Source organism: Oreochromis aureus, linkage group 6, assembly GCF_013358895.1.
Source record: "Oreochromis aureus strain Israel breed Guangdong linkage group 6, ZZ_aureus, whole genome shotgun sequence".
NCBI classification, from domain to species: domain Eukaryota; kingdom Metazoa; phylum Chordata; class Actinopteri; order Cichliformes; family Cichlidae; genus Oreochromis; species Oreochromis aureus.
The window spans coordinates 32,223,802-32,247,559 of NC_052947.1; the positions used below are offsets into that span (position 1 = coordinate 32,223,802).

General features: G+C 37.3%; 2 protein-coding genes across 2 annotated transcripts; both read left to right on the top strand.

Annotated features, from left to right (window-relative positions):
- Positions 1-1,502: 1,502 nt before the first annotated feature.
- On the top strand, positions 1,503-9,394 carry LOC120440563 (polymeric immunoglobulin receptor-like). Its single transcript, XM_039613255.1, has 7 exons — positions 1,503-1,805; positions 2,221-2,541; positions 2,666-2,962; positions 6,035-6,064; positions 6,909-7,004; positions 7,109-7,185; positions 8,416-9,394. Exons 1-7 carry the CDS (start codon positions 1,511-1,513, stop codon positions 8,566-8,568), a joined length of 1,269 nt encoding a protein of 422 aa, XP_039469189.1. The 5' UTR covers positions 1,503-1,510; the 3' UTR covers positions 8,569-9,394.
- Positions 9,395-14,726: 5,332 nt separating this feature from the next.
- On the top strand, positions 14,727-22,796 carry LOC120440715 (polymeric immunoglobulin receptor-like). The gene is made up of 8 exons (XM_039613864.1): positions 14,727-14,796; positions 14,994-15,320; positions 15,516-15,836; positions 15,957-16,253; positions 17,376-17,405; positions 17,755-17,850; positions 17,955-18,031; positions 21,733-22,796. The coding sequence occupies exons 1-8, from the start codon at positions 14,760-14,762 to the stop codon at positions 21,883-21,885; spliced, it is 1,338 nt and encodes a 445-aa protein (XP_039469798.1). The 5' UTR covers positions 14,727-14,759; the 3' UTR covers positions 21,886-22,796.
- Positions 22,797-23,758: the final 962 nt, after the last annotated feature.

Here is a 23,758-nt window from a genome sequence, read left to right on the forward strand (position 1 = left end):
CGAAGGGAGAAAACACAGCACAGAGAGGGTGTGAAGGTTAACGACACAACAACAAGCAGGGGAAGACTGAGAACTAAAATACACAGGAAGGATCGCGAGAGAATGGGGAATGGGAAGAAACAAAGGTGGGACAAATCAGACATAATGAGACGAGAGAAGGCAAAACTAGATACACTGACATAGGACACAGACTATCAAAATAAAATAGGAAATACGACACGTACACAACAGACATGGACTGGGAGACTCGAGTCCATGTCTGGGACCAGGCCAGGCACTGAGAAAACATGGGGACAGAGACTGAACACAGAACAGACCATCAAAATAAAACAGAAAGCACATGACAGGTACACAGACACAAACTTGATACTGAACAAAGGGAACACAGAGCACAGGGACAGGAGTGACATGCCTTAAAAAGAAAGAGTGAAAAAGTGTGTCACCCAACAATATGATATTATCACAATACTGGCAAAGCTGGCAGCCAATTTAGTCAAGTCTCCTCAAATTGCGCACATTGACAAAGACTAATTTTCACTGTTGGAAACACGTTGCCAATCTGAAGGTTGTTCCTGTCATATTTTTACTTGTGCGTGACAAAGCAATAGCTTGTGTTTTGGATGAGCTGATATAATCTAAGTTTGCTCGCCAAACATTATTTCGGAAGGTGCATGAGATGAGAAATTAGTACAAGGTAAAAAGAAAAGAAAAAGAGACTTTGTAAAAGTCAAATGTAGATTGATAATGAGAAAATAACATAACAAATAAAATTAAAGGTAAGGACTTCAGTTTAACGTTAAGAGAAGTTTACATTTCTTTAAACAATTTCTGTAACAATTTCTTGTTTGCGTTATTCCAGGAGTATTTTATATTTTTTAGAAATATATCTGTATTTGGTGTCCCTGTATCAATACAATATCACTACAGAAAACAGCACAATATTATACTGTATAAAAATTTGCCCCCACCCCTACTAAATGCAGTTAAATAATATCACTTAACAATTTTGATACAAAACTTTTAATTTATACACTGCATAACACTTCTTTCACCACTAGATGACATATGTCACCTATTTTACAAACTATTAAAATACCGTTATATGAGCTTCCATCTAAGAATATTGATGTGCTGATAGTCTAGCTCCACCCCTCCCCTCATATTGCTACGACATGAAATGACTCTAGTGTCTGCACAAGCTTTTCAGTACTGACAATATTTCCTGTTTCTATTTCGATGAGCAAAGATGTGGAGCATTCAAAATCTGCTGTTCATCTTCTGCAGTAAGTATTTGAATAAGTAAACAGATAAAGATTAAAGCCAGCTGTATACTAAAAAATAAATGTATGTTTTAGTATTAAGGAACAGTATGTGATGACGTGATTCTAATTTCTTTAAACAGCACTAAATTTGCTAGTAAGAAAGCTGACCTGACAAAGTAAAACGTGATCTTTTCACATTATATTTTGTCTTCTTAGTTTCTCTGAGATGTCTGACCAGTGCAGTGGGGATGATCCATGTGACTGGATATGTGGGGAGAGAGGTTAATATCTCCTGCTCTTATGAACAGAGTTATGTATCTCATGAGAAGTACCTATGTAAGAACGACTGTGGCAACAGTGATGTTCTCATTACAACATCACAAGCAAGCAAAACCAAATACTCAATTTATGATGACATCAGTGCACGAATCTTCACAACAACTATCTTTGATCTTCAATATACGGATGCTGGAAAATACTGGTGTGGGGTGATGAGACTTGTAGCAGACATCTACACTGAAGTCAAGCTGAAATTAGTACAAGGTAAAAAAAAAAAAAAAAAAAGTGGCTTCGTAAAAGTAAAATATAGATTGATAGTGAGAAGATACCATAACAAATAAGGTTAAAGGTAAGGACTTCAGTTTCAGGCTAATAGAAGTTTGCATTTCTTTAAATATACGGATATCCGAACACTGTAGTGTAGTTTAATGGTCGGACATTGTACAGCAATAAGTCTTTCACTACATGTCGTACTGTGTCGATTATGTGTGTGACAAATAAAATTTGAATTTTGAATTTCTTTAAACAGTGGTACGTGAGTGCAGGACTATCTGGAATTTTTGCTGCAAAATTGACTTTCCATTAAACTGTACTTTTACTTGGAAAAAACACTTAAGTCTTATATGTAATAGTTTTGTGACTGTAACATATCTTTTGGTGTTGTTTACCTTCTTGACAGACAGCTGCTGTGACACTGTGACCAAAGTTCAAAGTTATGAGGGATACTCTGTGTCTGTCAGTTGTCGGTATGAGTCTCAGTACCAGAACAGTCTGAAGTACATCTGCAGAGGAAATCGGCCCTCCACATGTCTGCAGCAGGCACTGATCACCTCTGACACCAAACAAAATGCACGATTCAGACTTGATGATGACAAAGTGTCAGGAACATTCACAGTGAACATTAACAGTTTGACTCATAATGATTCAGGGTCATACCTCTGTGGTGTCCACAGAAACTCTGAGCTGGATGTTTTCTCTGCTGTTGAGCTGGAAGTTGAAGGTAAAAAATCATAGTAATAGCTCTTTACACCAGCACCAAGAAGACATTATTTGCTGTCAAATAGTCTCTAAGAAACTTAAATATTTGATTATTCTGAAATAATGTTTCTCTTTCAATCTGACAGAGTGGTGCTGTGTCAAATCAACTAAAATAAATGGTACTGCAGGACATCCACTAACTCTGCAGTGTCCTTATCCTCCACAACATTGGGATAACAGGAAGTTCCTCTGTAAGGGAGACCACCGCAACAATTGCTCAGACATGATGACGAGTCGAAGCAGGTTCACACTGCAAGATGCTGCTGCTTCCAGCTCTTTCACAGTGAGGATCACAGAACTGGAAGCAGCTGATGGTGGGACATACTGGTGTGGGTCAGACTCACAGTGGAGAGTTGGAAACTACACGAAGATTGAGCTGTCAGGTATGCTGGACACTTTTGTATAAGATAATACAATTTAAGCCACGTGTTTGTTTTATGTCAGTTCATGTTTTAGGTCAGTTCAGCTATCTGAAGAGTGCAGTAAAACTAAAACTGTCAATATGATGGTTACACTCCACACAAAAAATAGCAGCACAAAAAATAGAACTACTGAGAGCCTCACTTACCACAGGTGGTCTGAGACCACAAAAACATTTTTGTCCCTCTAAGTAGTCATATTCTAACTTTCATTATACAATCAATCTTCACATTTGTAATAAAACTTAGTTGTAACAAACCCATAAATGGCTTATTTCATGTAAATTTTGTTCAAATCTGAACACTTTGCATATTTAAGTGCTTCAAAATTTTCTACTAAGTAAGTAAAATTTATTTATATAGCACTTTTCACAGATAAAAATCACAAAGTGCTTCACAATAAAACCAGAAATAGAAATAAAATTACATAAAACAATGAAAAATTTAATTAAAAGCTCGTTTGTATAAAAATGTCTTCAGCTGCTTTTTAAAGGAGTCAATGTAGTGGAGACAGCGTAAAGACATCAGAAGAGAGTTTCACAGCCTTGGTGCCAGTGCCTGAAAAGCCCGATCCCCACGTGTTTTGAACGTAGTATGTGGGACCAACAGTAACTTCTGACCTAAAGACCTAAATACTCGGGATAAAGCATGAGGTTTCAACAGGTCAGAGATATACTGGGGAGCTTCATCATGAAGAGCTCTGAAAGTTACGACTAAAATTTTAAAATGAACCCTAAAATTTACTGGCAACCAATGAGGAGAAGCCATAACTTAAATAATATGTGACCTCTTGTTTGTGCCAGGTAAAAGTCTTGCTGCAGCATTCTGTACATTCTGAAGGTGATGCAGAGCTGAGTAATCATCCCAAGTTCTGTCTTTGACACCAGTAGTCTGAGTTTAGAAATGTTTCTTAAATGATAAAAACAGTTCTGGACCAGTTGTTTGGAGTGTTTCTCAAGACACATTGAAACTGTCAAATATAACATCTAACTGTACTAACTGTACAGTTATCGTTTAAATGGGTGGTAATCAGAATACAGTTACTTTGTTGAAATAAATAGAATACACGGCGGACATTTCCTGTTTCATATGTTAGGCTAGCCCCTCTCTATGCCTTCTCCAATTTTGGTGACTAAATGCAGTCAGGTGTAGGTTTAACTCAGTTGGATAAACATGTAGTCATACATTGCATGGCTGAGAACGGGCGGCCTGGGTTTGAGTACGACCCACGGCTCTTTTAAAAAAAAAAAATTTAAACTCAATTTCCATCTGGGATTAATACAGTTTCTCTGATTTGGATTGCTGGAAACCCAAACACCCAAACCCTGGTGGTGTAAGTTACACAATGGACCCAGAGCCAGCAGTGCATGGGCAGGAATGCATTTCCAACACCACTTCATAAGAAGAATGGGATGGGCGAAACTTCAGCACCGTCGATGTACGTCGATGTGTGATTTTTATTACTATTAATGAAGGGTACTCGCCACCAAGCTAACATTGTTAGCTGAGGTTAGTTCGTAGACTGCAGACTGTTAGGAAGCTTCTCAAAGTATCTCTTTGGCAAAATCCGCTGTTTCTGTCATGGTTTGTGGGGCAAGCTGTGTTGAGGTATGAATGAAGGACCCAAAGTGCAGGCAGTGGCTGAGATGTGAGTGAGCTTTATTTAAGGAGACTGACATACAACCAAAAGCGAGGGCGGCGAGAAAGAGAACTAAGAAATAATCTAAACTGGGAACGCTAAGAACTGAACAACAAACCTCAATACGAGGGTATGGAGAGCAGAGGTAACACGAAGAACAACGAGCAGGGAGAACAGCATGGAGGGACACAGAGTGGCTCAGGGAGACAACACAGACAGACCAGTAACAAGCACAAGAGGACACACACTATAAATACACATGGGGAAACAAGGAAACTGCACAAAGGAGGGAGGCACAGTTGAACCTAATTGACATGACGAGACAGGAAGGACGCAAACTAACAACACTGACACCAAATACGGGCCTTCAAAGTAAAACAGGAAACATACACTGACAGAACTCAGAGACATGAAACTGACAGAGCAGAGGGAACACACAAGCAGGGATGACTGGACACTAAACCAAGGAAGAACAGAAAGTCTCAAACAGAATACATAATAAGAAGAAGAAGAAGAAACACAAAACGCTGCGTCAAAAGACCCAGGACCATGACAGTTTCATAATGTCTAATAAGCTTCATACAGTTAAGCACAATCACTACATGACAGAAACACAATCTAATCTCTCTTAAATCAGGTTTGATCCTTGGTTGCATGCCAAATATCCTTGGGCAAGATACTGAACCCCAAATTGCTCTCCGATGCATACATTGGAGAGTGAATGTGTGCTGGTATTAAATAGAAAGCATTTAATCATAGAAAACAGTGCTGGTGTGAATGGGTGAGTGCTCCAGGAGAGTAGAAAAGGCCAACGCCTCCTTACCCAGACAATATGGAACAGACTGCACACAGCCAGTATCTCGTCTCATAGTGTTGTTTGTGCTGGTGGCAGCAAAATGTGCACTTGAACCTTAACATGTGGAGGAACATCGTGTTCATCAATGAGTGCGGATTCCGCTTTCGGGACTCGGAGCATATGGTTAAGCTATGGAGAAGATACAGAGAACACTATAGTAATTCCTGCACCCTTAGGGTGAAAGGTTTTGGTGGAGGCAGTGTGATGGTGTCTGCAGACTTCTGTCGTCATTGGAGGAGAATATAATCCACATGCTACAACTTGTTTTGACTAGCCACATATTAAAGACACTAAAGAATTTTTGTTATATTAAAGAATGTATAACATTTGTTGTGTTTAAATTATTTTCTAATTTACAATGAAAATTGTTGAGGCAAAAAAAATTTTTAGGAGTTTATTTTTACTTTTTCACTTTTTAATCAGTAAGTCATATCTGATGAAATGTCATCTTTTACTAGCCATTCTGTTACAAAAATAGAAAAAACAAAGTCTGTCTTGAAATGAATGTGGTAACAACACTAAGAGTCTTTTTCTCTTACAGTCTTTTTGCAGCACACCAGAAAAATCCCAGGTAAAGCTATTAAAAAATTATATACTGCATATGTGTTTCTGTTAGTGTGCACGCCAGCTGAGAAATGTTGTGAGAACAAGTACCTTTTCACATTTAAGGTTAACATTTGGTTTTGTTTATGGTTATGGTTTCATGTTTACAGTACATGAAGTAAGTCTATGTCACACCGATATGTTAAAACATCTGTGGGTTTGTGTTAAGTTAAAATACACATAACTATTAACAAAAAGAGAAGTGAACATGAAAGCATAATGAAGGGCCACATTTCTGCTCTTAAGTTATTATCGTATTTTTCGGACCATAAGGCACATCGGATTATAAGGCGCATTAGGCGAAACAAAACAGTCAGATAAGTCAAATTTTACTCAACTCATTTTTCGTACTTTCTCGGTAAAGCAGCAACACTGCTTTACCAACACTGCTTTACTTCTTCTTTATTAAAGAAGAAAGAATTTAGACAGATTTTGACTCTCAGTGATAGCGCAGTGTTCGTTTGACTTTGGGACCTGAAGCGGAGTTTAGTCCCGGATTACTCCGCGAAGCTCCTAACTACGGTGTCCATAATGCTCTGACAATCCAACAAGCGGTGCGGCTTCGTAACTTACCAAAGTCGTACTAAAACATTTTTTGACAGATTTTTGAGCGCTGTGTACCACATGAAATTGGTTCAAGGTCAGTAAGCACAACCAGAATTCTTACATAAGGCGCACCAGATTATAAAGCGCACTGTTGATTTTTGAGAAAAGTAAAGGATTTTAAGTGCACCTTATAGCCTGAAAAATATGGTAAGTGTTTTGGAAAGTGTTTCTTTTTATTGTCTCCTCTTTTGGTTTCTGTTTTTCAGATGCAGCACTCTATGTAGTTTACACTGTACCTCCTGTCCTGCTACTGATGTGTCTCCTAGTTACTGTTTATAAGAACAGAAGCTCAAGAGTTAATGGTATCTTTTACAGTCATGTACACATGGACATGCTTACACTCAAATATACATGCAAATATAGATGCAAAAGAAGTACAACCACTATGTATACTATGTATTTCCAGAAGCCGATGACACCATGATCAGAAATACACCCAAGGAAAAAAACATAGAGGAAGTGATGGGGGCTGCAGAAAGTGGAGTAAGAAAACTAAAGTGTAAAGTATTAACAGAGTTGTATGTATAAAATATAAAAATATAAAAGAATGTGGCACAATTGGAATATATAATTATGTGTACATTTTTATTTTTGATGATGAGACAATGGTAGCAATTTGATGTCGGAATGCAGATGAAGGCCCTGCTACAGCTATGAACAGCCTCACACAGGCTGTAGTGTGGCTACAATGGTGGAATAACTCAAGGGCAGTGAGAGCACTAAGATTGCAATTGGAAATTGAGTCATTTCCTTGAACGGAGTTTCCTTTTTTTTTCTCAATTTTTTTTTTATTGCTTTACATCTTTTATATTATGCGCATATTATGTCACCATCTAACACAAATGACTAACAGAAAAAAAAATATGTTATATGCTGTAACTCAGCAGCAGAACAAACTGTTGCAATTTGTCACAGCTTAGGTGATTGTATAAATCAAGGTTTCTCAGAGCTTTCATGGGTGCTAATTAACCAAGTGATTGAGAACTATGCAGCTAATTCACACAACAAAAGAGAAGTGCTCCCTTGGCCTGTTGTTAATGTGACTTTGACTGGTGATAAATAAGTGTATTACACTGGGGCACTTAACAGTGGCTCTTGAAAAACATACTATATTATGTGCCGTTACATTCATTATCCTCAATTGTAATTCCTTCAGAATGCTTTCTATATTATGGTTACTATAAATCTGGACATGAATGCATACTGCAATGAGTCTCACTGTCAGAGATACACAGCAGAAAGCAGCTACTCTGCCTATAGTGTTAGAGTAGAAAAAACTCTTTTCCAACGTATGTCCATCATAACCCAGATCTCTGCAGCTTGTAAGGTGACTAAACTCATCTATTGGCTGGACTTAGACAACCAAAGATATAGAATTCATGTGCTGCTGATAATGTACGCATTCATGTTTTAGAATCTGTAGCTTCTTAGCAACATCTCTATTTTTAATATTGTTGTTTTATTCTCCCAGTTTTCTAAACAAATGACATTTATCACATGTAGTTGTATTTTCTTCAGTTTTCATATGTATATTATGAGTCTGGACAGGCAGACATGTACAGTGCAACCTGTCTCACTGGTGGAAGCATGAGGCTATTTTGGCTACAGAGCCAGTGTAGACAACATTTTTTTCAAAATGTTTCCATAACAACACAGATTTCTGCAACATGTGTCATTCATTGTTCTGTTTATTGTGTGTTGATTCATCTTTAGATTTATAAAAATCAAGAAGTTGTGATGACATACGTACAGCAAAAAGTCTGCAAAGATGGAGGTGGAGATGAAGGCGTCTATGAAATCATGACCACAATCGCAACAGAAGACATCTACTGTAATGAAAATTTCCATAAAGCCAACAGAAGATAAAAGAGTTTGTATCTGTCATCCATATCTTTTCTTTCATTAGTATTGCTTAAAGTGTTCATAAAAATATTTGCTCTTTTTCTATAAACTGTGGAAACCCCTAAATTTAAATGATCAACATAAGTGTAAAGTGAAAAAACATCTATTTTTGGTAAAAATATGTCAGTTTTTGGTTGGGTGGTTGGTTTGTTTGTTCGTATGGTAATGCTGTTTACTTAAGATGTGCAAAAAAAATGTACTTTTACAAAGCAACTGATCAGATGTGTTTTTCATTAGAACATAAGTTTTTGCCGTAATCAACAAATGCTGACTCGGTCGGTTATTCAAACCAGCCCAGTCTTTTCTATTGAAGCATCAGTTCTTGGAGTGTGGCACTGACCCCTGCAGGTGATGTGTTAGTGTAACTCTGAATACAGTAATTATGGAGCATAGATATACTGCACAAGACTTCAGATTGTATCACTCATTAATTTGAAATGGACTGGTCTTCATGTATGTTAATTGCAAAACCTGCTTTTTAATTCACTGTTTTAGACTGTTTTTTATACTGTCAATGTTTTGTATACCTATGATATGACAGAGGATGCAGTGTGGCAGAGAGGTTATAAATATTTTAATAAGAACATGTACAACATAAATTGTTTAAACTTTGTATTTTCCAGGATAACCTTTTTTGACTTTCCAGATGTATGCTTATTTTCTTAATGACCTGTCACAGGATGTTAAGAAAAAAGAAACGGTCGCTGTCCAAACTTAGTGCCTTTGTTTCTCTTTTTAAAAAAGTAACTTGTGAATGTTTCTTTGGGCTTTTTATACATTACTCAAAAAATTAAAGGAATGCTTTGAAAATTCAGCAGAAAATTCATAATTATTTTATATATTTATGTATTTATTAATTTGTGTGTGTGTGTGTGTGTGTGGGGGGGATTAGCAATTAATGAAAAATGCTCTCTAAATGAAGATTGCATGAATTTTTTAACACTGGGCTGTAGCCAACCTAAAAGACAGAAGCAGATTCCACCTCCCCTCACTTTTTCAGAAACTTCTGGCTTCATCCAGCCAGGTGAAACACAGGTTTGCAGATCTGGAAACATTCCTGTTTATTCTGCACAGAAGCACAGCATTTTCCAGGTGAACTGAAGGGAGATCCCGCTAATGGAGTTTAATGAGTGTTCCAGCTTGCCGCCCTCATCAGTGTCTCCTCCTGATCCCACTGAGAGCGAATGCTTCTTTATAAGAGTTCTGCAAAACTCTCCTGGTGGTTGAAAGAGTGAAAAATTGTGTCATCCCACGTTATGATATTATCACAATACTTCACTCATGATATATTATTCCAATTTTTAACATTTTGTGATATCCTGAGCACCCTCCCTGTGCTATGGGAATATGACCAGAATACACTCTTAGAAGGGATGTGTTAAAATTGACACATGATGTGTTAAATTTTAACACATGTGCTGCATCAGCTCAGGGACAACACATGATGTGTCAGTTTTAACACAATTAATGTGTCTGCTCCTTTAACACATCTTCTGTGTTAAAAAACATAAACACAAGGATGTGTTATTTTGACACAAAGATGTGTTAAAATGTGTACATTTCAATTTTTGAAAAAAAGGAGAAAAAAGATGGGTATATATTATACATTTATTGAATTCCAGGTTTTTATTTAGCATACTATAAATCATTACAAACTGAATAAACAGCTGTCTGAATATTTTCAATTAAAATATTTTAAATTCAATTTTAGCCAAAGCTATCACAATTTTTACTTGACAAAATCAAACAAAATTCATATCTGACTAACTTTCTATCTCTCTAGATCATTAAAATGTCCAAAAATTGAAAAATGGGCAACACATACACACACACACACACACACACACACACACATATATATATATATATATATATATATATATATATATATATATATATACATACATACACATATATATATGTTCTGATATAATCATGTCCAGACAATACATGAATTAAATTTTTTAAAGGCAACAATTGTCAACATTCAACAAATGTGCAGTTGCATGCAAACAGAAAAACATACATTGGCGAATATAGCATCCAGGTTATACAATTTTGTACCTTGGGTTTAAATACAGCTTATTAGCATCAAAGCTTGTCACTATATATAAAGGCCGAAAATCACCCAATCAGTTCATATTGAGTCCTGATAAGCAGTGTATTTGACAAAGATGCCAAATGAGGTTTCTCACCTTTGTGAACAGAGACTCTCTACATTTTGGACAGGTGAACATTTTACTTGCATGCTTTAATCTGTGCAATCAGCTCCAGTACTTTGGTTTTCCTTTGGGTGGACAGCGGCAGGTCATAGACAAACTCAAAGAAGGTGAAGACAAGCGGTGCTGGATAGGACAAGTTACATACCCAGTACAGTTTGAAAAGCTTATCCACAACACACGTCTGGGCTTCATTCAGAGAAATGGTTACTCTGTCATTCTTAGCAACAATGATGTACTGCCTGGTTGCACTCTTTAGATCACTCTTGTTTCCAGGGCAGCTACTGATTTGAGCTTGATACTGGCTTCCCATTTTCGTAAAAAGAGATCTGTCTTTCCTCCTGTAAGCTTGCCAAACTCCAAGTCCACCTTGTGGAGAGAAAAAACAGTGTTTAAGTTTAAAATAAAGCATTAAATACATGAAATCAAAAGTACATTCTGCCCATTTGGTAGCTGTATGGCTAAAATCAAACTTTACAGTATCACATTTCTGTTACCCACTTCCACATCAAGCTTACCTACACATTGAAACATAAGAATTTACTTGGAGTAGTATTTGAATACAAGTCTATTATTCCTTAATTTTAGCTATGATTTGGGTCCCATCAGACCCTTAGAAAAAAAATTAGGACTTTTTAGCTGATGTTCGAGCAGCCAATTTCTTATTTTGTCTGTCTGCGGTTTGTCCTGTAGAGCTTTTTGTGCTGAAAATAGTGCTGCTGAAAGCAGAGTTTCATACAGATTTAGGTGATTTTTTTGTAGGTTTTTCACTTCCATGAGCTGTACTTCTACATTGTCATTTGATGTCCCTACTATTGTAGTCATTTGGTGGTACGAGTAAGATTTTGGATCATGTGAAAAGTGATGCTCATTGTAATAAAAGCCCAGTGAATAATGATCCAACTCTGAAATTATAAAACTTTCAAAATATTCACTAGGAGCTCATAAACATAGCTCCAAATGTATCCACTCCTGTTACATACTTTGTATGCAAAACACAACTGAGTGAAGAAGGAGTACATAAACCATTACCAGGAAACCAAGCAACTTACCAGACTTGGCATGTCCAAAAACCGTGGGTACTCTCTGAATATTTCAGCGGCAGTGGGGGAATCCTTGCTAATCCAGGCTCTGCGACTGGTGTATGTTTCCTCCATGCCTGACATGATAGTTGGAAGGTTCTCAGCTGAGGGCCACAATCTTTTGATCAGGGTGACCCACTCATCTGTGCTGCTGGTATTCCCATCCTCTTGCCTGAGCTTCTTGTCTTCACTACAGTCATCTGTCACTTCGCTTCTTATTCCGTCTAAGGTTGCGCAGTTTACGAATCCACAATGGGAGACTGGATCATAATAATGTTCCTGAGGAAGAAAGGACAGAGGTATATGGGTAACAGCTGAGCAATTTTAACTGAGAAAAAAAAGCTCTAATAAACAATGAGATAAAGGTTAAAAGATACACAGTAAGTGGAAACAAGTGCAATTTACTTAAAAAAAATTTACTTCTCATCTATAAAAGTGGTTACAAGGACTTTGACAGATTCTAAGTTGTCATATGCATGCTGAAAAAAAGAAACACATGGCTGAATAAGTAAGATTTGCATGGTCAAGTTGCTGTTGTTTTTTTTTTTTTAAATAACACTGACTATTACTTCCTCAGAAGTTCTGCATAAAACAGAAACTATATCAGAGCATGTTTCCAGCAATAAGCCTTAAAAAAGAATGCGCACATACTGTAGTTAATTATACTAGTAGCAAAAATTGCTTTAACTGCTTAAAAAATAATTATCTCTGTCAATATGAGGTATATTTCATGTTAAAGTTACTCAGTCTTTATTCCTATTATGTGCTAGCAAATGAATGGTCTCAGTGATAACTACATTTGCTATATTCAGAGCTAACAACAATATTGTCATTTTAACCAACACTGCTAAGGTTAGGTCCTGACTCTGGCGTTGCTCATAGACACCAGAATGCCTGTCGAATCGCTAGCTCAACTACAACACTGGTTCTAACAGCAATTTCTGAATACTCTAATACATAAATAAAGTAAATTGATAAATACATGAATAAAGTAATACATAAAAATACTACCAAAACACATTTACTCTAATGAAGTATGGTACTAAAGCCAAGAACTAATACTAAAATTAAGAGTAGGATATGTTAGCAAGACTGTTACATTAAGGTTAGCTAGGTATAGTTAAGCAGTAATTAACTTAAACTCAAAACTCCTATATTTTGTATAAATTCAAAGTTTCACATTCTTCCAGAAACCCGACATATTTTCAGTACATTAAGATAAACTGGTAAATTATACTTACTGTAAGGTCTGACAACATACTAGGAGACGTAACCTCCATCTTTGTCTCCTTTGTCTCAGTGGCGCGAAAAAATAGCGCCCCCTTCCCGCCGCTGGTATGTCATGTTGCTGGGCAGAATTTGTTTCAATTTTCAGCATGTGTGTTCTTACTCATTTCATTTTCTACTTTTACTTCAATTGTATTGCCCTAGTTCACATGTTACAGTCAAAATTAAGCCTGTTCTGTGTGGATACTTATGCTTATAGTATAGTCATGGCCATTAATTGGTATGCCATACACATTGAGAAATAAAAAATTAATCCTCTTTCAGAATTTTAGTACACCATACACACCTACATTATAAAATGTGTTATTTGTTGAAAGTAATGAGGAAATGATTATGTAAAACAAACAATAACTAAACATTTTGTTTATTCAGTTAATATAGTTTTAATACATTGTTCATCTACAATTTATTTCACTAAACAAAGGGCTAGCATCAAATTACTGTGCTGCTAATTTTAGGTCCTGTTGTTAGATTCCGAAAAAAACACACAAAATGTGTTAAACTGTGCAACACATCAAGTGTGTTAAGCTTTTTACACATTTTTTCAATGTTTACACATTTTCTTACACATGTTATGTTAAAATTCACACAAAATGTGTTAATAGTGTAACAACACATTTTTTGTGTCATTTTTTAACACATCCTTTCTAAGAGTGTACAACCAGCTGGCAGCCAAGTTAGTCAAGTCTCCTCAAATTGTGCACACTGACAAAGACTCATTTTCACTGCTGGAAACACGCTGGCAATCTGTCTGAATTTATAGTATTTGTTTCATTTTTTAGAGAGTGAAATGTCTCTCAAAGTGATTGCAATGAGTCCAAGTTAGTTATGTGCCGCTGTCAGAAGATCTGTCCAATCACCTTGTAATAAAAAGTGGACACTGAGTGTGCAACACTCTCAAACTCTGGCCAACCATTTCGTCACCACAACTTGCAATCGATTGCAAAATAGGAAAAGAATTAGTACAGTCACAAGACAGACACGTTTTTTTTTTTTTTTTGGGGGGTTGTCCTTCAGGTGAAAGGAGATCCAGGCCCTATTTTTACTTCAGTGTGACAGAGCAATAGCTTGCTTTGAATTAGGAGGTAAGTTTGGCAAGACAAGTGTGTTGGATGTCTTTTTGGTTGAGTTGATATAATCTGTTTGCTCGCCAAACATTATTTCAGGAGGTGCATAAGATAAGCCCTCTTGTTTGCATTATTCCAAGAGAATTTTTAATTTCTTTAAAAAAAGAAAAAATATCAGAAAATATCACAATATTGTACTGTATAAATTTTCCCCTACCCCTACTAAATATAGTTAAATGCTATTGCTTAACTCTTTTGATGCAAGACTTTTAATTTATACACTGCATAACACTTCTTTCACCACTAGATGTCATATGTCAGCTATTTTATAAATTATTAAAATACCGTTATATGAGCTTCCATCTAAGAATGTTAATGTGCTGATACTCTAGCTCCACCCCTCCCCTCATATTGCTATGACATGAAATGACCCTAGTGTCTGCACAAGCTTTTCAGTACTGACAATATTTCCTGTTACGTTTCTATTTTGATGAGCAAAGATGTGGAGCATTCAAAATCTGCTGTTCATCTTCTGCAGTAAGTAATTTAAATGAGTAAACAGATAAAGATTAAAGCCAGCTGTATACTAAAAAATAAATGTATGTTTTAGTATTAAGGAACAGTATGTGATGACGTGTATTCTAATTTCTTTATACAGCACTAAATTTGCTCGTAAGAAAGCTGACCTGACAAAGTAAAACGTGATCTTTTCACATTATATTTTGTCTTCTTAGTTTCTCTGAGATGTCTGACCAGTGCAGTGGGAATGATCCATGTAACTGGATATGTGGGGAGAGAGGTTAATGTCTCCTGCTCTTATGAACAGAGTTATGTATCTCATGAGAAGTACCTATGTAAGAACGACTGTGGCAACAGTGATGTTCTCATTACAACATCACAAGCAAGCAAAACAAAATACTCAATTTATGATGACACCAGTGCACGAATCTTCACAACAACTATCTTTGATCTTCAATATACGGATGCTGGAAAATACTGGTGTGGAGTGACGAAAACTGGAACAGACATCTACACTGAAGTCAAGCTGAAATTAGTACAAGGTAAAAAAAAAAAAAAAAAAGACATTGCAAAAGTCAGTTGTAGATATCACAAAAATAAAGTTAAAGGTAAGGACTTCAGTTTCAGGTTAATAGAAGTTCGCATTTCTTTAAACAGTGGTACGTGAGTAGATGACTATCTGGATTTTTTTGCTGCAAAATTGACCGTCCGTTTTTTGGTGTTTACCTTCTTGACAGACAGATGCTGTGACACTGTGACCAAAGTTCAAAGTTATGAGGGACACTCTGAGTCTGTCAGTTGTCGGTATGAGTCTCAGTACCAGAACAGCCTGAAGTACATCTGCAGAGGAAATCGGCCCTCCACATGTCTGCAGCAGGCACTAATCACCTCTGACACCAAACAAAATGCACGATTCAGACTTGATGATGACAAAGTGTTAGGAACATTCACAGTGACCATTAGCAATTTGACTCGTAATGATTCAGGGTCATACCTCTGTGGTGTCCACAGAAACTCTGAGCTGGATGTTTTCTCTGCTGTTGAGCTGAAAATTGAAGGTGAGAGGTCATAGTAATAGCTCTTTACACCAGTGCAAGAAATTGTTTGCTGTCAAATAGTCTCTAAGAAACTTAAATATTTGATTATTCTGAAATAATGTTTCTCTTTCAATCTGACAGAGTGGTGCTGTGTCAAATCAACTAAAATAAATGGTACTGCAGGACATCCACTAACTTTGCAGTGCCCTTATCCTCCACAACACTGGGATAACAGGAAGTTCCTCTGTAAGGGAGACCACCGCAACAATTGCTCAGACATGGTGACGAGTCGAAGCAGGTTCACACTGCAAGATGATGCTGCTTCCAGCTCTTTCACAGTGAGGATCACAGAACTGGAAGCAGCTGATGGTGGGACATACTGGTGTGGGTCAGACTCACAGTGGAGAGTTGGAAACTACACCAAGATTGAGCTTTCAGGTATGCTGGACACTTTTGTATAAGACAATACAATGCATAGATTTTAAGCCATGTTTTTGTTTTACATCAGTTCAGTTGTCTGAAGAGTGAATAAGTAAAACTAAAACTGTCAATATGATGTTCACACTCCACACAAAAATAGCAGCACAAGAAATAGAACTACTGAGAGCCTCACTTACCACAGGTGGTCTGAGACCACAAAAACATTTTTGTCCCTCTAAGTAGTCATATTCTAACTTGCACTATACAGTCAATATTTGCATTTGTAATAAAACTTAGTCATAACAAACCCATAAATGGCTTATTCCTTGTAAATTTTGTTAAAATCTGAACACTTCGCATATTTAATTAAGTGCTTAAAATTTTTGTCTTCATACTATAAAAGTTTTCAGACTAAAAAGCTACTGATGTAAATAACAGGGTTGCATTTTTCATACTTTTTAATTTGTCTTTCTTCTTCATTAAATGTAAACTCTCATAATAGCCAAATGAATATTTTTTGAGTAGAAATTGATTTTTTTTAAACTCTCTGTGCCACAAACTCAAGCCAGAATTTATTTTTAGAACATGTTTTTTAATGACAAACTCAGCATTAATATCAGTGCTGTTTGCACTGATGGCAGCAAAATGTGCACTCATTCTTGAACATGTGGAGGAACACTATGTTCAGCAATGAGTGCGGATTCTGATTTCGGGAGTTGGATCATAGGATTAAGCTATGGAGAAGATATAGAGAACATTATAGTAATTCCTGCACCCTTAGGGTAAAAGGTTTTGGTGGAGGCAGTGTGATGGTGTCTGCAGACTTCTCTGTTACTGGAAAAACAAGGCTTGTTGTCATTGGAGGAGACTATGACTAACGACATATTAAAGACACTAAAGAATTTTTGTTATATAAAAGAATGTATAACATTTGTTGTGTGTAAATTATTTTCTAATTTAAAGTGAAAATTGTTGAGGCAAAAAACATTTTTTAGGAGTTTATTTTTACTTTTTCACTTTTTAATCAGTAGTCATATCTGATGAAATGTCATCTTTTACTAGCCATTCTGTTACAAAAATAGAAAAAACAAAGTCTGTCTTGAAATGAATGTGGTAACAACACTTCTTTTTCTCTTACAGTCTTTTTGCAGCACACCAGAAAAATCCCAGGTAAAGCTATTATAGAAAATATATACTGCATATGTGTTTCTGTTAGTGTACACGCCAGCTGAGAAATGTTGTGAGAACAAGTACCTTTTCACATTTAAGGTTAACATTTGGTTTTGTTTATGGTTATGGTTTCATGGTTACAGTAAATAAAGAAAGTCTATGTCAAACCGATATGTTAAAACATCTGTGGGTTTGTGTTAAGTTAAAATAGACATAACTATTAACAAAAAGAGAAGTGAACATGAAAACATCATGGAAGGCCACATTTCTCCACTTATGTGCATGAAAATAAAAGTGTTTTGGAAAGTGTTTCTTTTTATTGTCTCCTCTTTTGGTTTCTGTTTTTCAGATGCAGCACTCTATGTACTTTACACTGTACCTCCTGTCCTGCTACTGATGTGTCTCCTAGTTACTGTTTATAAGAACAGAAGCTCAAGAGTTAATGGTATCTTTTACAGTCATGTACGCATGGACATGCTTACACTCAAATATACATGCAAATATAGATGCAAAAGAAGTACAACCACTATGTATACTATGTATTTTCAGAAGCCGATGACACCATGAGCAGAAATACACCCAAGGAAAAAAACATAGAGGAAGTGATGGGGGCTGCAGAAAGTGGAGTAAGAAAACTAAAGTGTAAAGTATTAACAGAGTTGTATGTATAAAATATAAAAATATAAAAGAATGTGGCACAATTGGAATATATAATTATGTGTACATTTTTATTTTTGATGATGAGACAATGGTAGCAATTTGATGTCGGAATGCAGATGAAGGCCCTGCTACAGCTATGAACAGCCTCACACAGGCTGTAGTGTGGCTACAATGGTGGAATAACTCAAGGGCAGTGAGAGCACTAAGATTGCAATTGGAAATTGAGTCATTTCCTTGAACGGAGTTTGTTTTCTTCTCTTTTCAAAAACTTGTGAATGCAACCTTTTTTTAATCACTTTACCTCTTTATATACATATTCACTAGCTGGGACCACATCTTCAGTAACAATGAGCAATGAAGGATGAGGAACTGTGAATTGGTGCTGCGGTTTGGGGAAGGCCTCGAAGGGGACTGGCAGTGGCTCCCAGGCTGGGCAGATCCCCAAAGAAGGCATCCCCTAGCAGGAGTGAAGATTGGGCATTACGGAGATCTTGGAGTTTATTGTGAATGTATAACTGGTAGGCTTGTGATGACCATCGGCCAAAGAGCTTGATTAAGAAGTCCGGAATTCCCTTGCGGGAGGCAGAAATGGTGGTGCAGAAGCAAAAGTAATGGCCAGAGAAGAGATTGGGAGGAATCCCGGATGACAAGAGAACTTGGCAAAAGTGTGAAAGAAACCATGATCTTGTTGGGATGTGGCCAGATTGAGCCGACGCATGAAGGGGAATTGCTTCGGCCTTTGTTGATTATGTCAACTACGGCAAGGTTGTCTGAGTGAATGAGGATGGATCTTATTGACCATTCATGGCCCCACGGTAAGGCTGCGATGACCACCAGGTAGATTTTGAAAACGGCTGACGAAGGCAGGAACCGCTCCTGGATTTATTGGCGGAGCTCAGGAGGCCAAGCTGAAGAGAACCACCTTCTGCCGTAATAACCCCCAAAGCCGGCAGAACGGGCGGCATCTGTGTAGAGCTAAATGTCATTCCAGTTAGCAAGCAGAAGTTGCCAGAGTCGCAGTTCGGCTTTGGAAGAGCTATCCAGCGTGATGGAGTCAAGGAGTGATGGTTTAGATACTGCAAATGAAAGCAAGTGAGAGATAAAGAAGCATCCCAAAAGAGAGAGTAGTTGTCGTTTGGAACGTGGAAACGAGGAGAAAGTTTTGGGGGAGAAGAGTGATGCGATTGAGCTTTTCGATAGCCAGGGAGGCCTGGAAACGCTTAGTGTCGAGGGTTATGCAGGGGAACTCCAGGGATGTTGAAGGTCCTTCTGTTTACTCTTCCTACAGTGGAACACCGAGTTCAGAGAAGACTGATCACAGAGTGGATAACCCCTGAGCTGGCGGTGACGTGGGAGGGGAAATGACTAGGAAATCATCGAGAAGATGGACCAAAAATGGCACTTTATGATTGTTGGAGAGGAACCAACATAGAGCTTCGGAGAGTGAGCCGAAGGCTGCTTTTGCAACCAAAGGTTAGCCTGACAGTGAAATAACAAGCATCCCTCCACTTGACTCCGAACAAGCACCAGAAATCGGGGTGAATTAGCAGGACCTTAAAGGCACTTGTGATGTCGGCTTTAGAAAGCCCTGCACCTCTGCCAGTTATTTTAATGAGAGAAATGGCATGGTTCACTGTGGAGTATTTAAGAGAAAAGTCATCGCTGGGAATGAGGCTATTTATACTTGGAATCTGACCGCCGTGAGGAGCAGATAAATCGATGATGATGCGCTTTTTGGGGGCTGGTGGGTTGGGAGGAGGAATTGCTGAGACCAGCTAAAACTGATCAGTGTTAGTTTGAAGAAAAGAGGCCTGGGCTAAAAAGCCTGGCCATGGGCTGCTTGAAGCTTCACTGACAGAAGTAGGAAAAACTGCTGGGTTAGAGGGATGTATGGTTGGATGCCTGGTTGTAAGAATGTTAGCTGAAGTGTTGTAGAAAGGAGGTGAGGTGAGAGGAACTGGCAACCCGGTGCCGAGGTTTGCTGCAGAGTTTAACAGGGGAGGGATGGATGGCTGAAAACCTGGCAACCTGATGCAGAGGTTTGCTGCAGAGTTTAACAGAATAGGAATGAGTGGCTGAGAACCTGGCACCCCGGTGCCAAGAGGGTTTGCTGAGGCTAGTTGCGGAGGAGGGATCGGAGACCATAGAATTGGCAACCCAAGCCGAGTGCCATGCCGAGTAGGAGGAGCAGCTGAGGAGGGAGCGTGCAAAGTGGTGGCGAGATGCGGCAGATGGAGACAAGTCTCAGAGCGATCTGGAGTGGAGCAACACCGTGAACTTTTGATGGAGATAGATCTTCCTCTAGTAGTGGTTTGGAGGTTCTAGTTTCGCGGGGATGGGGAGTGACCAGAGCTGCTGTATTGTTGAATCGAGTGGAGAGAGGAGTTCTGAGGAATGGATATGGCGGATCTGATGGCCGAGTGGCAAGAATGGCTGCTAGAATGCTCCCCAGACTGGCCGACGGTAATCAAACTCTCTGTGGTAGCTCCACTAGGAGGTTTAGATTGCAATTCCTGGACTGCCTGGGGAATATCAGATGGAGAAGGACTGAGGTCTTGGTCTGAAGGGCTGAGCGACAGGAAATCCATGATGACCAGCAAAATGGGTTTATAGGATTCAAGCTCTTAGAATGTTCGTGATGTTCTCTGACGACGTAGGGTGTTCGCATGAAAATGAGAACAGCAGGTATTGGTGAAGGGGGCATATATATAGCCCGAGGCCGGAAAGGGCGTGAATGAGGTGTGGTCTCGCTCCTGAAATTCAGGTGATATCTCCACTTATGGGACAATCTAACACAAATGACTAGCAGAAAAAAATATGTTATATGCTGTAACTCAGCAGCAGAACAAACTGTTGCAATTTGTCACAGCTTAGGTGATTGTATAAATCAAGGTTTCTCAGAGCTTTCATGGCTGGGTGCTAATTAACCAAGTGATTGAGAACTATGCAGCTAATTCACACAACAAAAGAGAAGTGCTCCCTTGGCCTGTTGTTAATGTGACTTTGACTGGTGATAAATAAGGGTATTACACTGGGGCACTTAACAGTGGCTCTTGAAAAACATACTATATTATGTGCCGTTACATTCATTATCCTTAATTGTAATTCCTTCAGAATGGTTTCTATATTATGGTTACTATAAATCTGGACATGAATGCATACTGCAATGAGTCTCACTGTCAGAGATACACAGCAGAAAGCAGCTACTCTGCCTATAGTGTTAGAGTAGAAAAAACTCTTTTCCAACGTATGTCCATCATAACCCAGATCTCTGCAGCTTGTAAGGTGACTAAACTCATCTATTGGCTGGACTTAGACAACCAAAGATATAGAATTCATGTGCTGCTGATAATGTACGCATTCATGTTTTAGAATCTGTAGCTTCTTAGCAACATCTCTATTTTTAATATTGTTGTTTTGTTCTTTAAGTCTTGTAAACAAATTACATTTATCACATGTAATTGTGTTTTCTTTAGTTTTCATATGTATATTATGAGTCTGGACAGGCACACGTGTACACTGCACTCTCACTGGTGGAAGCATGAGGCTATTTTGGCTACAGAACCAGTGTAGACAACATTTTTTTCAAAATGTTTCCATAACAACCCAAATTTCTGCAACATGTATCATTCATTGTTCTGTTTATTGTGTGTTGATTCATCTTTAGATTTATAAAAATCAAGAAGTTGTGATGACATACGTACAGCAAAAAGTCTGCAAAGATGGAGGTGGAGATGAAGGCGTCTATGAAATCATGACCGCAGTTGCAACAGAAGACATCTACTGTAATGAAAATTTTCATAAAGCCAACAGAAGATAAAAGTGATCCATATCTTTTCTTTCATTAGTATTGCTTAAAGTTTCATAAAATATTTGCTCTTTTTATATAAACTGTGGAAACCCCTAAATGTAAAAGATCAACATGAGTGTAAAGTGATAAAAAAAAAATCTATTTCTGGGTCACAATATGTGAGTTTTTGTTTGGTTTGTTTGTTTTTCCCCCAAATCAGTGCTTTTTACTGACTGGAGTATACGTATGGTAATGTTGTTTACTTAAGAGTTCAAAAATGTACTTTTACAAAGCAACTGATCAGATGTGTTTTTCATTAGTGATGCTGTGATGTTTTAGTGTAACTCTGAATACAGTAATAATGGTGCATAGATATACTGGACAAGACTTCAGATTGCATCACTCATTATTAATTTGAAATGGACTGGTCTTCATGTATGTTAATTGCAAAACCTGCTTTTTAATTTACTGTTTTACTGTTTTTTATACTGTCAATGTTTTGTATACCTAGAATATAACAGAGGGTGGAGTGTGGCAAATAAGTTATAAATATTTTAATAAGAACATGTACAACATAAATTGTTTAAAGTTTGTATTTTCCAGGATAACCATTTTTGACTTTCCAGATGTATGCTTATTTTCTTAATGACCTGCCACAGGATGTTAACAAAAGAAAAAACAGTCACTGTCCACACTTAGTGCCTTTGTTTCTCTTATTAAATGAACAAAACTGTGAACGCTTCAAGTTTTAGGACGTTTAAAAAATTAAACAAACGCTTTGAAAATTCATCAGATTGATTTATTTTATTTTAAAATAAATCAATTTTAAAATAAAATACGGTATGGTCTGTAGCTCCGAAAGTAGATCAGGTCATTTTGTAATCGGATGTTTGGTGTGCTTCAATCCCCGGTTGCCCCAGTCTGCATGCCAAATATTCTTAGGCAAGATACTAACCCCAAGTTGCTCTCTGGTGCACTTACCTAAAAAAAACATAGAAAAAAAATGCTTGTATGAATGGGTGAATGAGGCAAGTTATATAAAGCTCTTTGAGCGCTCGGGTAGAGTAGTAAAGCACTATATAAGAACCAGTTCATTTATCATATCATTGGGTAATGATTATGGACTGGGTTGGCACATCATTTTATAGAAATGAAAATTATCAACCTATAGGGGCTGAATCCAAAGACACAAAGTGAAAAAAATGATGCAGCAGGCTACAAAAAAAGTATACAAAAAACATTTGTTTTCTTTGTATACTTTTATATGCTGCTTTTGCTTTCACATTTGAGCGTAAGGGTTTGTGTCTGTATTTGACTGTAAAAGATACCTTTAACCCTGCAACATCTGTACTTATAAACAATAACTAGGACACATGTCAGTAGCAGCACAGGAAGTAGAATGTAGACAACATAGAGTGCTGCATCTGAAAAAAAACAGTACAATATGTAATTACTCTGTTAAGACTTAACTCTTTAGTTTTCTCATATATATATATATATATATATATATATATATATATCAGGGTGGGACTCAATTAAAGAAATTAATTAATTAGAGGCTTTGTAAGTAATTCATCTTGATTAATCGCATTAATTCAATCGCACAAGAAAATTTGCCCCAAAGCGCAAATGTCTTCTTTTTTTTTTTTTATTTAAAAGGGTTTTAGTGGGTGACCGAACCAAATAATGGACATGAATATTGTAAACTCAAGCACTTTCGATTTATGGGGGAAAAGGTTTTAAACTGTATATCAATGCAAAACAGAGAAGAAAAAAATAATATCCCTGGCCAAAATTGGGCAGACTTAAAAATAAAGTGTTATTTTAAGTAGTTTAAGTACATTTTCAAAATGGTATTATCTTTAAATAATAATAATAAAAATTTCAAAGTAAAGTGCAGTTT

Excerpts from the sequence above, each read along its gene's own strand:
- LOC120440563 (XM_039613255.1), top strand. The coding sequence starts at position 1,511 with ATGATCCATGTGACTGGATATGTGGGGAGAGAGGTTAATATCTCCTGC. Across the intron at positions 6,065-6,908 it reads GCACACCAGAAAAATCCCAG|ATGCAGCACTCTATGTAGTT; the intron begins GTAAAGCTATTA and ends TCTGTTTTTCAG. Across the intron at positions 7,186-8,415 it reads TGGGGGCTGCAGAAAGTGGA|ATTTATAAAAATCAAGAAGT; the intron begins GTAAGAAAACTA and ends ATTCATCTTTAG.
- LOC120440715 (XM_039613864.1), top strand. The coding sequence starts at position 14,760 with ATGTGGAGCATTCAAAATCTGCTGTTCATCTTCTGCA. Across the intron at positions 14,797-14,993 it reads TCTGCTGTTCATCTTCTGCA|TTTCTCTGAGATGTCTGACC; the intron begins GTAAGTAATTTA and ends TTGTCTTCTTAG. Across the intron at positions 15,321-15,515 it reads CAAGCTGAAATTAGTACAAG|ACAGATGCTGTGACACTGTG; the intron begins GTAAAAAAAAAA and ends CCTTCTTGACAG.